Raw genomic sequence first — 15536 nt, forward strand, 5'->3', positions numbered from 1 at the left:
GGCAAGGCACCGCGTAAACGTGGAAACGCGGAATGCGGGACCGCGTAAAGTGAGGGTTAACTGTACTGTGTATCATGTGTTGAATTTGGTGACCTACCTGCCACAAATTGCAAGCATCAAAATCCTAATAGACACCAAGGCTTTAGAATGAGTTCTTTGGATTACAGTACAATTATTGAATACTGCTCTCTTTTACCCCCTTTTTGTCTTTAACCATTATGATAATAATTGTGAAAGTTTGGGCCTGTAAACCACTTATCCATTACCTCACTAACTAAAGTGTAAAAACAGATAAGAATGTCCAAATTCTCCATTACCAAAGTTGCTATGTAGATCACTATTGGCACATATAAAGAAGTTGTATGTGGCACACATATCAAGGAATTTCGTTAAGATTTTTACTACCGGTAAGCAGCTGCAATAGTTACTATCTTCAGTTTGTAGAGGAAGATGCAAGCAACCTTTGAAACATTTCACATAAAACTTTACGAAGAACTTAAGGGACGATGAACTAAAATGAAGTTTAAGACTTTTTATTGTTTTTTACAACCACTATAAAAATATAAGTTGGTATACATAGGAAAATATTATTAGACACCTAAAATTCTTGTTTTCAGTGTTTAATGTGTTGGTGTAGTTTTCGGTGTTCAGATAAAGAGGGAATCCATGAACTCTAAAGCAATTTTTATCCTTTTCATATGTTAGGTAAGATTTTCAAAGGTTTGTTTGGTGTTCTCTTCACCATTTTACCACATTTTCCCTCTACTTCAAAGCCCTACCCACTTTGAGTAACCAATATTGTTGGTAATTGGGGACATCTTATTGTTTAAAATACTAAAAAAAAAAAATTGTGCTGCAAATGCCATAGAAAAAAATCGATTCCCTACTAAAAAAAAAAAGAGACCAGCAAAACACATTGCCGAAATAAAAATCGGTGCCGGGTGCATCATCCACATTTACCCTATTTTCTTCTATGGGGACTGATGTTGTGACATGATTGGCTTACGTCTCCACCTGTCGGCATTTTACAAACTAATGCGAGCACAACAATTAAGTTACAAACCATTAGTGAATCATTCTTACGGTAGTTTGTATGGACTGCAGGTCATCCGGAAGTTATAAACTTCGTGTCTCAGCAGTGTTAGTGATTAGGGCCCTGAACACATTAGAATCAGAGGCTCAGAGCCCAACCATAAACAGAAGCAGTCACCAGTTATACTGAACAATGGCAACTTGGCTCACCGATAATCAGGATCTGAGATGTGTGAAGCTTATCAACACTTTCATCAGAGTATAAATGATCAGCATACATTATGCCAGGATAGCATTTTAACAACCGGATGTTAGGATTCATGATGTATTACAGACCAGTTTCAATTTACACATTGCTGTACTGCATTTTTTTTAAATTTATTTATTTATTTATTTTACGGGGATTAACCCACCCAAACATAGGTCACTGACTTACCTCAGAGTCTGGGGGGCAAAAATATAATATTATTAATAATAATAATAAAAATAGATTATATGAAAAATAATAATAACCATAAATAAATACAAAAATTAAAAAATAATTAAGAGAGAGAAATGATATACATTATGTATGTTGTGTTGTCAAAGTATGAGAAACAATTGAGACCCAGCAATTGTGTGTGTAAATGAGGCAGAAAGTCAGATCAGCAACCTGGGACTTGGTCACAATTTTTGTGATGAGATATGGCAGCAGGGTCTACCATTAGACAACACATTATGCTTCCAATATCTTCCCAGGCAGTAGTACCTCCCTGTTTGGTAGCTACCTACTACCTACCAGTACATATAAACAAGAAATTAAACAATCCAACTTTTGAATAGCCTGAATTTGGCAATATTGAGTGGTGGCTGGAAATTGGAATTTCTTCAAAAAATTATGAACAAAAATTCTAATTTAGAGGAGTCAGATGACTCGAGAATTTTGTCCTCCTGTACAGTAAAAAGCAAAGTTAGTTTTAATTATGATTTGTTAAAATCTGCAGTCTACTTAATATTTTTTCTTTCAAGCAAGTACCATTATAATTTGTAATTTTCATTGATTGATAAAAATTTAATACCTGTACATTTATTTTCTTGTGTGTTTTCCAATACATTATAGTTTATTGAAAGGAATTATAATTTGTTCACCTTTGAAGTTTGATTTACCTTTAAATCAATTTTGTCATGACACATTACAAGGCAGATTTTTAGTTCATATCCATGTGTATACTGAACAACCATGGTAGACATTACACATCCCTGTCTAACTCCCACATATTTCAAATGTTTAACTTTCTCTCCCATTTACTCTTACTGTTGCCCTGCTGCTCGCATTGAATGTATTTACTGCATGTAACAGCGTTCCTCCTACCCCATACACTTGTAATACCTCCCATAATTATTTTCTGTTCACCCTATCATATGCCTTTTTTAATCATTAAAACCACCTGTAAATAATAAAAAACAACAGAAAGTTTATTACTGTAAAACCAAGAAAAAAGGTGTTGATAAAAAAATAAAATAAAAATGGTTTAAATCATTTGGTTTAAATCAGCCAACCCTGGTTATACATGTATTCCCACAGCCTATATATCAACTCAAGTAGGGAGAATATTTCAACATACAATCGCAAATAACATTAAAAATGCTTCATCATTTTACACATTCACACCACCAAGATCTTTTTACCCTTATGCAATCACTGTCCAATTTCTGATGCTCAACATGAAGGCCCAAACTCCAACACGCTTTGTTACAGTGACGCAACACAACGCAACCCGCCAGCAGCTTCCTAACAGAGATTTATGGATTATTTTGTCTTAGCCCACTTCTCAGAAGCTGCCAGTATTATAAATGAAGTGAAAACTACCTTAGAGCATTGTGAGTATATACTGTATAGCACAGTTTGTCATTCGCCGATGTTACTAAATATAGATTTGAGACATGAGAAAAGCGCGGCACAACGCAGCACCGTCGGAACAGAGGAAAACCTCTCAATAGAAATATATAAACAGTTCATATGCTAACAGCTGTTATATTTTAGTGTATTTTGTTATACATATTTTAATAAGCAAGATAATAATTGTAGCAGTGGTTACTTTAATTTATTTTTGAGGATAACAGGTAAATAGAGCTTTGTTGGTCCTCTGCACCGCTACCATGTGGTTGACAAGAAGCTCCGCCCACAATTGTGTGATGTCAATGGCAAACTGAACTCGTATATACAACACAATGATAAACAAAGAATTTTTTAATTTGTATTGTGCTGTTGTGTATTTTGAAATACATTAATACATCAGTACTAATGTATACTGCTACATCTCTAGCAAGGAGAACCTTCTTTCCTAGGTACAATACAGTACAATAAAAAATAGGCTGTGGATATTTGTCCGGTTGTCAGTTTGATAATTGTTTTCAGACTAACACCAGAAGGAGTTGACAGAATTGGACGAAACTTTGTGGAAACGTAAATTACATTCAATTAAATCAATAAATGGAAACGAGAATGCACAGAACCTAATAGAACTTGATCTAACCAAGCTAACCTAAAGTTACCTACCTAACCATACCTAACTCACCAGAAAAACATTTTAAAACATACCTAATGGCATTGAAAGGCTTGTCATTTCCATTTATCTATTTAATAGATTGCAATTTATGTGTTCACAAAGATTTCATCCAGTTCTATCAACTCATGGTGCTAGTCCTAAAAAAAGGGAAAAATTATTGTTTCGGTCATCCACCTATTTGGAAGTTGAAACTTATGTTTTTCTGATGGTTATGGGTGTCTTTTGAACGATTCTAACATTCATTTCTACTGCAAATAGAACTGCAATAATAATACCAAAAATCAAACCAAACTGACAACTTACATATCTCCAGTCTTCTTGTATATGTGCAGTCAGCCGGTAAACCCTTTAAATTCGTTCCTACTTTGCCCCAATAATTTATTTTAATCTGAATGACAACTTATTTAGCGGTAACTATTGATGACTGACCCGCGGCCGATTTTTCATAGAAAACGATTATAAAAATGTCGCAATTTCAATGTTTTATAGTGGGCACTGTCATTGTTTGAGCAAATGAGTTAAAAAGTGGTTATTTCGAAATTAAACCTAACCTAACCTAACCTTAGTTGATATGAAAAACAAGAAGCAGAAGCATTGTTGGCAGACCTCACCAACCTACTCAAACAAACCTGCCTAACCTTACCTAACTTTCTCCAGCCGGGGAGCACTGCCCTTGTACCCCCTGGTATATTGAACAGAAAGAACGGCTAATGGAGGACTTCACAGCTGAAGTTATTTTTTTTATGTGTGTATTCTTACTATATTTTCATCAGTGATTTGTGATACATTGTATAATAATCAATTTTATGGAAATTGCTTGGTAGATAATTCGTTTTCTATGAAAAACCAGTGGTTGTGAAATCGTAAATAATTACCGAAAGAACTTGCTTTGAGATGGTGTAAATTTACGTTTTTTGTGGACGTAGGAGCAGACGTCTGCACCAAACGGCTCATAAGCATACACTGAGCATTGGCGTCGACCCGGTTCGGGTGGCGGAGTGTTTTGAAATACGTCAATATTAGGGTTGCCATACGTCCGTATTTTCCCGGACATGTCCTCCATTTAGGTCTCGAAATCTTCGTCCGGAAGTAATTTTTAAAATTCTTTAAAAGTCCGGAATTTCAGGTTCCATCATTTTCTCCACAAAAAAAAAACATGAAACTGTAATGACGAGAGAGAGAGAGGGGAGGTGGAAACCGTAGAGATCTTGTTCAGTTTTCGTCAGCTGATAAGTCACGTGTACGCCTGTACTGTGTTGTCAACTAAGCTGCTAGCAATTTTTGGGCGAGCCTGTAGTGCCATGTACTGCTTTTCCTTGTTCTTCAGGCAAGCGCATTATTAAATTTGTTTTTATTTAGTGCTATTACAGCCATAAATGAAATGTTGAAAGTATACCACATTTTTCTTATGGCTTTTTTTACACTGTAGCATTTGTTTTTCTTGTCCTGCATTTAAGGCATTTTAGCAATTTTCAACCATAATCTTGATGTGCATGGGCACATCAAGTCACACACACAGTGGGGGAAGAAGACTGCAGCTAAGAGAATGAAGATATACAGCCTTAAGCAAAGGTAAGTTTTTTAATATTTTTAAGATTTCTTTACCATGAATGTTGTATATTAGCCTACATTAAAAACACAATGCAATACAGTGGGGTATGCTATAATGAACGGATGCTACTACGAATATTCCTATAACGAACGGTTTTACCTATAAAATTGAGAATGCTATAACGAACGAAACTCCTACAACGAACATTAAGAAAAAAAAAAAAATTTTTTTTTTTTTTTACTAATTTATTTTCTTTATTACAAATATTAATGATATTCTTTATTTCAGGGGTTTAGATGCATATTTATGCACTTTTTAAAATTTTTACAATTTTATATTATATTTTTCAGTGTTAAGTGGTTGTATTTGGGGCCCTGGAACGGATTAATCCTATATCTAACGAATGCTATAACGAACAAGGTTCTTGAACCAATTAGATTCGTTATAGCATACCCCACTGTACAGTACATTATATATATATATATATATATATATATATATATATATATATATATATATATATATATATATATATATATATATATATATATATATATATATATATATATATATATATATATATATATATATATATATATATATATATAATATATATATATATATATATAATGTTATGCAAATATAAAATTAATTGTCACGTTGCTTCAAGGTTACATAGCACCAAGTGCATCCTCTTTTTTTAATGTTCAGATATGGCAACCCTAGTCAATATGATAAGCTGTTTACATCCTAGGATGAGACGTCACCGCTGCATTACTGTCGATATAGTGAGTTTTGTCAGACCAAACCAATCCAGCATAAAAACATACCCTGTAAATATACATCAATAACTATGAGGGAAGTGCTACCGATAAGTGGTGGTTATCGTTTGTAAAATGTGAGGCTGCATTTTTGCCTCAGGGGCTATTCTAGATAGACGAACATGATATTACCATGATCACTGTCTATTGTGTCAGCAGTTCTCTGGCATAGAAGCTTTGGTCTTGGCGGGAGGTATTATGATTGTTTATAAGACCAAATCATACAACCCAGAAAATAACAACACATATCTATTGTCTAAGTATTAATATTTCTTGTAACACCTACTATATTTACAGTACCTGCTTTTATTGTACCATCAAAACAGTTTTATCGGAAATTATCATGTAAATAGATAAGAAATTACCATTGTAATAAACATAATTGCCAACTAGACATAATCCTGACAGCTCTGGCCTCTTGTTCAACCTTAATACTGTACTGTACAACCCATGTTGTACTGCTCCCCCATTATACTAATGTTTTTCAATTCTACTGAAATTTATGTATATACAGTATACTTATAATATAAAAAAACACAAATAATAAATAAATAAATAAAATAAATATTGAAGTGATAACCGTGGTAACATTATAAGATGTTCTTATTATCACCATGCTATTGTACTATTTCAGATGTTACTAAATGTTACATAATACTTCCTTGAGATAAATGTATAGTATATATCAGGTGCCTAAAAGAGAGCTCAGGTTCTCAACTGGCTCAGCCATGTTAATACAGGTACAGTCAACCCTCGCTTTACGCGGTCCCACATTCCGCGTTTCCACGTTTACGCGGTACCCTGCCGAAACCGGAATGCTCACATTCCGCGGTGCGTGTACCCCTTTATGCGGATAGCGGCTGGCGAGCCGTGCCATTTTTGGATCCAAACCTCCCGACATCTCTCCCGCCCTCTCCCGCCATCTGCCATGTTGTGTAAGCGGCGCGAGTAGGTTGCGCAGTGTGTGTCTTTGTTGCGTTATCAGTGACGTCATATGACGTATCAGACTGTAATTGAGCCATGCATCCTTACCTCCCTCCGCTGCTAGCTGTGATTGGTTTAAAGTATGCAATATGACGTGTCCACCCGCGGGAGGGAGGAAAGACGACGCTTGACCTAGCCGCGGCAGTTTCATCCCTCCAGGCCACACAGTGTAAACGTGCATCCATTGTTCTGTAAAATGGCTTCCGCTGGACCACCGCCCCCAGAGAGAAACCTTTCCTTACCTGGACCCAGCCGCCCTAAGCCAAAGAAGACACGACGTTCCTTAAGCTACGAAATTAAGTATAAGATCATACAAGAGTTGGAGAAAGGAACAAGACAGGTTGATCTCGCGCGCCAGCATGGTGTTAACGAGTCTACAATCAGGACAATTAAGAAGGATGCAGCCAAGATAAAGGAGCACATGAACATCACAAAGTCTACAGGTGCTTCTATGATCAAGTATTTCCACAACCAGGTGCTTCTCGAAACGGAAAAATTACTTGCGAGCTACTTGGTGCGTCAGGCGCGACGGAACATGGCGGTGGACACGCACTCAGTTAAGGAGTACGCACGTGAACTGTATGATGCAGTGTCACGAAAGATGGGAATTACAGAGCCCAAACCCTTTAATGCTTCCTCTGGGTGGTTACAGAGGTTTAAGAAGAGGAACAAGATCACCAATATCAACATTGGTGGTGAAGAAGCTAGTGCTGACCGTGTTGCGGCTAGGGAATTTCCTCCGTTTTTACGTGAGATTATGGAGGAAGGACAGTACACCGACGACCAGGTGTTTAACATGAACGAATCTGGTCTTTTTTGGAAAAAGCTACCTTCCAAGACCTTCGTTGTGAAGAATGCCAGCGAGATTCGGGGCCGGAAGTTGCAGAAGGAGCGCATCACCGTCCTGTTTACCACCAATGCCTCCGGTACGTGTAAGCTCAAGTTATCGGTGATCCACACAGCACGCAAGCCGCACGCCTACAAGAGCATGGACATGACCAAGCTAAATGTCCACTGGCTGACCGCACGTAAGGCGTGGATGTTCTCTACACTGTCCCTCTCCTGGTTTGATGACTGTTTCGTTCCCGATGTGAAGAAATTCTGTGAGCAACAGAATGTGCCATACAAGATTTTGTTGCTGCTGGACAACGCACCAGGACACTCGCCCCTACTGTTAGATCGTCACCCCAACGTAAAAGTGGTCTTCCTTCCTCCCAACAGTACGTCTATATTACAGCCCATGGACCAAGAGTTAATCTGTAATGTAAAAGATGCATTCTCTGCTAAAAAATTCAAGCTCCTGAACGACTACACCAACACCAGGGAAGAGTTGTGTAACCTGAGTGACACCAACACCGATAGCAAGAGCGAAGATGACGAGGATCAACAGTTGGCAGAGCAACAAATACTTTTGAGACAATTTTGGAGAACATTCAACATCAAGAAAGTTGTGGACTTCTTGGTGGAGGCATGGGATCAGCTGTCTGTAGCAACTGTTCATCACGCATGGAGACATGTGTTGCAAGGCATTCCGGCCGTTAGGCAGAGTCAATCTGTGACTGGTGAGGTTCAGACTGTTGCAGTAGCAGTGGACCTTGCCAGAGAAGCTGCGCAGAGTGTTACAGCTGCAGGCTTCTCCGAGACCACCAACGACGACATCCTGGAGGTGATAAGGGATCCTGATGTGACTACCGACGAGATGGTAGATGATGATGACGTCAGTGAAGAGGCAGGTGGTGCATCATCCCAAGAAGAACGCCACTTATCCCATAGTAATGTAAGGGGTGCCATCGAGTGTATCGAGAAAGCCAAGCTCCTCCTTTCCGACGACCCTGACGCAAACAGGTATGAAATCTTCACCACCCAGCTGTTGCAGACTATGGAGCCCTACATCAAGGTTTATCACGACAACATAAACACCAGCCGTCAGCAAAGCATAACAGAGTTCTTCGCCCGCAACCCACCACAGCCAGCCCAAGCCAGTGATAGTGATAGAGGTAGAGACAGTGATGATGACTTTGAGGGATTTGTCAGGGAGGCCCTGACAAGTGTGAATGACAGTGATGGTGACTCACCTGAGGGCCAGTAGCCTGCCCTCTGCCTCGGAACCAGCCTCCATTCCCCTACGCCGACCCATCTCTTCTACTAACGTAAGTGTTAACCCCAACCTTGTTTTTTTCTAACCTAACCTTCAGTTTATTGACTGTTCCCTTCTATATTATGTGTGGGTGAATACCATCATAAAGTTAAGATGTTATTTTTAGTAAAACGTACGTATTGTGTAGGGAAAAAGTGGAGTTTGGGGGTCGGCCCGGTCTCTATTTCAATTAATCCCATATGTTATGTTGCTCACTTTACGCGGGCCGCCGTGGGTTGAATTAACCGCGTAAAGTGAGGGTTCACTCTATTGTTATTACAGTATTATCCACCCTGTTTCTGTGTTTTTCTGGCTAAATAAACTGTTTCAATTCAATTCAATTCAACATATAGCAGTAACTAATGGAGCATGTGTACACCCACGAAAGTTGACCCAGCCTACAGTAATTAGCGGAAGATTAAAACCTAACCCAACAGAGGTCAAGGTCACAAAGGGAAAAGGAGTTCTCACCACCGTGTGACGAAAGAGCCAGGGACATGACCTTGTTAATTCAAGAAACTGTCCTCCAGCCAGTAAACCAACACCTGACCAAACACACCTGGCCAGAAACACCCAAGGTGGTAACAATTAAGAAACATTACCGACCAGCATACCACGATAAGTGACATGACCCACGCACCTGATGAAACACCTCCAATGTAAGGGGCCTACAGCTCCTTCTGTAAGCCAGACAGGGAGAGGCAGAACTCAGAAGCAGAAGGAGTCACACTCGTCACAAGTTGAGGTCTGGAAGGGGGCTTCCCTTCCCAGCAACGAGTCCCCAGCTAGCAGTCTCCCACAGCAGACAGAGTCCAACACCCACCAGGACCACTCTCTTCTGCAGTACCAGGCCCTGTAGACAGAGTCCACAGCTGCTGGGCCTCCCTCAGGTCACACGTGAGTCATTGTCAGAGCGATCCATAGGGTAAACTACTTATGGTGGGAAGTGTATCCATTTCATGTTTGTGTCCAGGAGTCATTGTCTAGTAACGTCAATATACTGTATTTCTAGGCGTATAAACCGACCCCGAATATTTAGCTGAAATATCAGTTCTAGGCTGATGTCGTGTGTGTAAGCCAACCCCCCAAACTCGACTCATTATGAGCATTACCATTACGAGCGGTTTGACGTTCGATACCGGACTGACTCGCCTTCATAGTCAACCTTATCTCATTATGAGCATTACCATTACGAGCGGTTTGACGTTCGATACCGGACTGACTCGCCTTCATAGTTGACCTCTTATCTGTTTACCACATTCTCTCCACTTGGCATTTTCCATATCTATGAGGTGGTTGTCTTTTAACCTTATGGTAAAATGGCCCCACCCACAAAACGAATGAAATACGACGCATCATTCAAGTTAAAAGTTGTAAGATTTGCAAAAGCATCAAACAACTCTGCAGTTGCAAGAGAATCCGGCATTAATGAGAAGCAGGTTCGAGAGTGGAAGAAGGCTGAAGAAAAGTTAATAGACATCCCCAGAACAAAATGTGCCCTGAGAAGAGGTAAACAACAGTGGCCAGAACTGGAGGAGAAATTATTAGAGTGGGTCAACGAGATCCGAGAGAGTGGATACGTCATCACCGGGAACGCCATATGTATTTACGCAATGAAACTGGCCAAGTCAAATCCAGACACCGGTAAAGACTTCAAGGCAACAAGAGGGTGGTGTAGTCATTTTATGAATAGAAAAGGATTAGTATTAAGACAGAAATCTAAAATCGCACAGAAGTTACCCCTTGACCTGGAGAGCAAAATCACATGTTTTCAATGGTACATTATTCAAATACGGCGCAACCACAATTTCCCTCTAACCTGTATCGGGAATATGGATGGAACTCCTATGAACTTTGATATGATCAGCAATCGAACGGTGGAAGCAAAAGGCTCAAAAATTATTTTGGTGAAGACGACTGGACATGAAAAAGCACGCTTCACGGTGGTTTTGAGTTGTATGACAGATGGAACAAAGTTGAAATCCATGATTATCTTTAAGCGGAAAACAATGCCAAAAGTTAAGTTCCCAGCGGGGGTGTACAGGTATGTGCACGTGCATGAGAATGGTTGGATGGGCGAAGAAGTTAGGCTGTGGTTAGAACACATTTGGAGTAGGAGGAAAGGTGTACTGAGGAAGGAGCGTAGTTTGCTAGTGCAGGATATGTTCCGGTCTCAATTGACTGAGCCAGTGAAAAAATACCTGAAAAAACATAACACAGACACTGCAGTAATACCTGGTGGATTTATATCTGTTGTTCAGCCTCTTGATGTATGCCTTAATAAGCCTTTCAAGGACAGAGTTAGAGATAGGTGGAACAAGTGGATGATTGAAGGTGAGAAAACATTCACCAATGGAGGAAATATGTGAGCTGCGCCACTTGAGTTGCTGTGCGAATTTGTGATAGATTCTTGGAATGCCATAAAAACAGAAACAGTAGTAAAATCATTAAAAAATATTGCATTTCCAATTCTCTGGATGGTGAGGAGGATGATGTGGTGTGGGAAGATGACGATGAAGCCGAAGACGAGTCGGAGGAATGGGATTTACCGGAAGGAACCACTAGTTCAGAGGAAGATTTTGAAGGATTCTATACCATTTCAATTCTATATTGAATTTTAACATTTTTACTGATGTCTTTTTTTTATCCATGTCTTAAATAAAGAATTTGTATTTCAACACTTTCTTTTACACTAATGTCCTTGGGGTGAACAACAGGTGATCAAGCCGGTAATAGTAAACAACAGTTGTGTCATGTCGCTGTTGTAGTATTTCTATTATTTTAGTATTTTAGGCCATTTCAGTTCATGTCTTTAAAATAACAAGGTTGTATTTCAAAGTTGTTTTATCTATGGGTTTTCAGAAAGAGAAGAACAACTGATTGGGCAGTCACATTGAAGTTTGTGAGTAGTAAATAGTGTGTCTCGCTGCTGTGCACCAGAAATTTTTAAGGTTCATGATCTAGATCTGCTGTATAAGCTGACCTCATGATTTTGGGGAATTTTGGGGGGTTTACAACCTCGGTTTATACGCAGAGAAATACGATAATGATCTATTAATATGTCCATGCCATTCAGTTAACTAATAAATAGCTGTACTTAGAAGTGTTGTTTATATTTCCCCCAAGAATATACAGCTAGACCCCGACTTACGACTACATGGACTTACGACCGTCGGGACTTACGACCGCCGCAGTTGTGACCATTTTTTTTTTCTTCAAATGACACACGCATTTTCTATACCAAAACGTTTCCAGTTAATGTAGTCTCCATGTATAATTAGAAAATTATGGGGGCCCCATGTGCATTCAGCTGACTACATTAAAGGTAAGTGCTCAGTCACACTGTATCCATTCCTCATTATTTATTACTTTTACTGTACTGTATTTCAGTGTAGATTTTTTATTAATTTTTTTTTTTTATCTATGTCGGACTTACAGTGGGGTATGCTATAACGAACGTAATTGGTTCCAGAACCTCGTTCGTTATAGCATTCGTTCGTTATAGGATTAATCCGTTCCAGGCCCCCAAATACAACCACTTAACACTGAAAAAATTCTGTGGAAAATGTAAAAAATACGGTACTTTATCTTACCTTAGTGTTGTTCAGCATGCAGGACAGGAGGCAGAGGGGGAGGGGGGAGGAGAGAATTATTGAGAAGAGGTGGAAGGAGAGGAGTCATCCTTCCTAGCCCTCTTTGGTGACTGTCTCACAGGCACTTTGTCTGTATGTTCTTTTGTTATCTTTGTAAAGAAGGAATCCAGGGTTGGCTGCTTCAACCTTGATTTCTGGACCTTCCAAAAGTAGTTCATAACATTGTCATTGAACACACTGATGGCCTTTTGCACAGAACCAACATCAGGATGATAATCCTCAGCAAGCTTGGACAGTTTGCTCCAGCAAAAGAACGCATCCTTGAGATCTTTGGCTGGAATGATGCGGCTTTCCTCCTTGTCCTCCTCCTCCTGACTCCTCAGAAGTTAAGCTCCGCTTCAGTGTCTCGTTTTCCTCTTTGTGAAGCTCAAGCAGCTCCTCAGTGGACAATTCCTTACTGTGCTCTTCCACCAACTCCTCAACATCATCATCATCCACTTCCAGGCCCATGGAATTGCCCAGAGCCACAATTTCATGAACAACAGCCTCTTCTTCTAACTCTTCGAAGCCTTCAAAGTCTCTTTGAAGGACACATTCAGGCCACAATGGCCTCCAAGCAGCACAAAGACACCTCACAGTAACCTCTTTCCAGGCTGAGGTAATTAAAAATACAGCATCTGCTATATTGAAGTGACTCTTCCAAAATTCCTTCAAGCTAACATCACTGGAAGAAGTGGACGCAAAACATTTTCTAAACAGTGCCTTTGTGTACAGCTTCTTAAAGTTAGAAATTACCTGTTGATCCATGGGCTGGATGAGAGGTGTTGTGTTGGGTGGCAAGAAGTGCACAGTGATGAAGTTCAACTCCTCTGGCAATTCAACCATCAAATTAGGAGGGTGGGCTGGTGCATTGTCCATCACCAACAAAGTTTTCAGTGGAAGATTATTCTCCCTGAGGTATTCCCGAACACTGGGTCCAAACACCTCAATCACCCACTCAGAGAATAAATTCCTGGTCACCCAAGCCTTTGGGTTTGACCGCCACATAACGCCAAGGCGGGTCTTCCTAGTGTTTTTTAAAGCTCTGGGGTTTTCTGCATGGTACACAAGGAGTGGCTTTATTTTGCAGTTACCAGAAGCATTAGCACAAAGAAGGAGGGTAAGCCTGTCTTTCATTGGCTTATGGCCAGGGACAGAAGTTTCCTCCTTGGTAATGTATGTACGGCGAGGCATTTTTTTCCAAAATAGTCCAGTTTCATCACAGTTGAATACCTGCTGAGAAACAAAGCCTCCCTCTTTAATAATATTCAAAAAAATGTCATGGTGTTCCTTAGCTGCTTCCTTATCGGCACTAGCAGCATCACCATGTCTCACAACACTATGTATTTTATTTCTCCTTCTGAAACCAGTAAACCACCCCTTGGTACCCATAAACACTGGCACATCACTATCACTTGCACTGGGAGTCTTGGCTTTAAGGTCCTCAAACAATTGTCTGGCCTTCTCACAAATTATAGCTTCACTAATGCTATCACCTGCCATTTCTTTCTCCTTTATCCACACTAAGAGTAAATTTTCCATCTCCTCAATCACATTACACCTTGCTTTGCTAAGTCTAGAGATTCCCTTAGCCACTTGCACTGTTTTCAACTCCTCTTTATTCTTTAAAATCGTACATATAGTCGATTTAGCCATCCCATACTCATCACTAAGTTTCGCAATGCTTGTTCCATCCTCACGTTTCTTTATGATTTCTTTCTTAGTTCCAAGAGTTATGAGCTTTCTCACTCGCTTTGAACGATTCATTGTCACAATTGTACACTTGTATAACAAAATATTTATACAAATAACTCTATTTCCACATCAAAAGACGAAATTTCAACAATAACAGTAGTGCACTGGCTACACAATGAGACAAAGATGGCGCCTGACGCTCTTGTTGTGGGTCGCGGTACAACAATATTCATGCGCCAGGCGAAATAGTCCGGTATTCATCCGCGTTCGTTGTAGGAGTTGCGTTCGTTATAGCTTTCTCAATTTTATAGGTAAAACCGTTCGTTATAGGAATATTCGTAGTAGGATCCGTTCGTTATAGCATACCCCACTGTACGACCATTCGGACTTACGGCCTGGATTTGGGTCCCTAACCCCGTCGTAAGTCAGGGTCTAGCTGTATATTAACGATTAAATAACTAATCAGCCACGCTACCAACTTTCTTCACTTTACAATCCTACAACTATAACTCTTACTTTACCTTTTATATGAGTATTCCCTCATTACACCGAGAAGACAGAGTAGTGCATGTCTAGATGCCTAATTACAGTATCCACCAAACGAAGCATTTGCACAAGAATTGATTATCATAACAGAACTCTCTGATGAAAATATAGTAAGAAAATAAACATCAAAACAAACACATCTACAGGTCAGTCATCAATATGAACCAAAAGTACCAACCTTCTCAGTAAGGACATACAGGACAGCATCAGTGTCAAGTTCCCCATGGTCCACTCTGGTCTGCTCATCATTCATCTCCTCTTCATCTTCCTCAGGAGTCACCATTGGTGGTGGCCTCCATTCATACGCTTCCATACTTTGGGACTGCGGGCCAAATGGCATTTTCCTTTTATGACCCATTAACCCCAGTACATGCTTCACCTCCATTGGGTCCATTTTATTAACATCACTTGATAGATCGCCCCTAGTTTTCTTCATCAGATACATCTCAAGTTCCGCTCTCTCCTGTGGAGTGAATCGCATCCCCGAGTGGCTGCCCGTAACGTCGCTTTTAGTGCCACCATAGTCTTCTGATACAGGTTTCCTGCCAGTCTGGGTATTCTTCTTAGGATACATTTGGTTTTATTTCT

At 39.8% G+C, this 15536-nt stretch overlaps 1 protein-coding gene across 2 annotated transcripts in view; it reads right to left on the reverse strand.

The window, feature by feature from the left end:
- LOC121868992 overlaps positions 1 to 15536 on the reverse strand; it is a 56852-nt gene that overhangs the window by 16510 nt on the left and 24806 nt on the right. Inside the window, exon 2 of one of the 2 annotated variants that reach the window (XM_042370048.1) lies at positions 15127 to 15534. The exons of the other annotated variant lie outside the window; for it this stretch is intronic. Within the exon in view, the coding sequence (XP_042225982.1) occupies positions 15127 to 15522 (396 nt within the window). The 5' untranslated portion in view covers positions 15523 to 15534. The remainder of the gene's footprint in view (positions 1 to 15126; positions 15535 to 15536) is intronic. 2 annotated transcript variants of the gene reach the window in all.

The sequence above is a fragment of the Homarus americanus genome, unplaced genomic scaffold (genome assembly GCF_018991925.1).
Source record: "Homarus americanus isolate GMGI-L3 unplaced genomic scaffold, GMGI_Hamer_2.0 scaffold24694, whole genome shotgun sequence".
NCBI lineage: Eukaryota > Metazoa > Arthropoda > Malacostraca > Decapoda > Nephropidae > Homarus > Homarus americanus.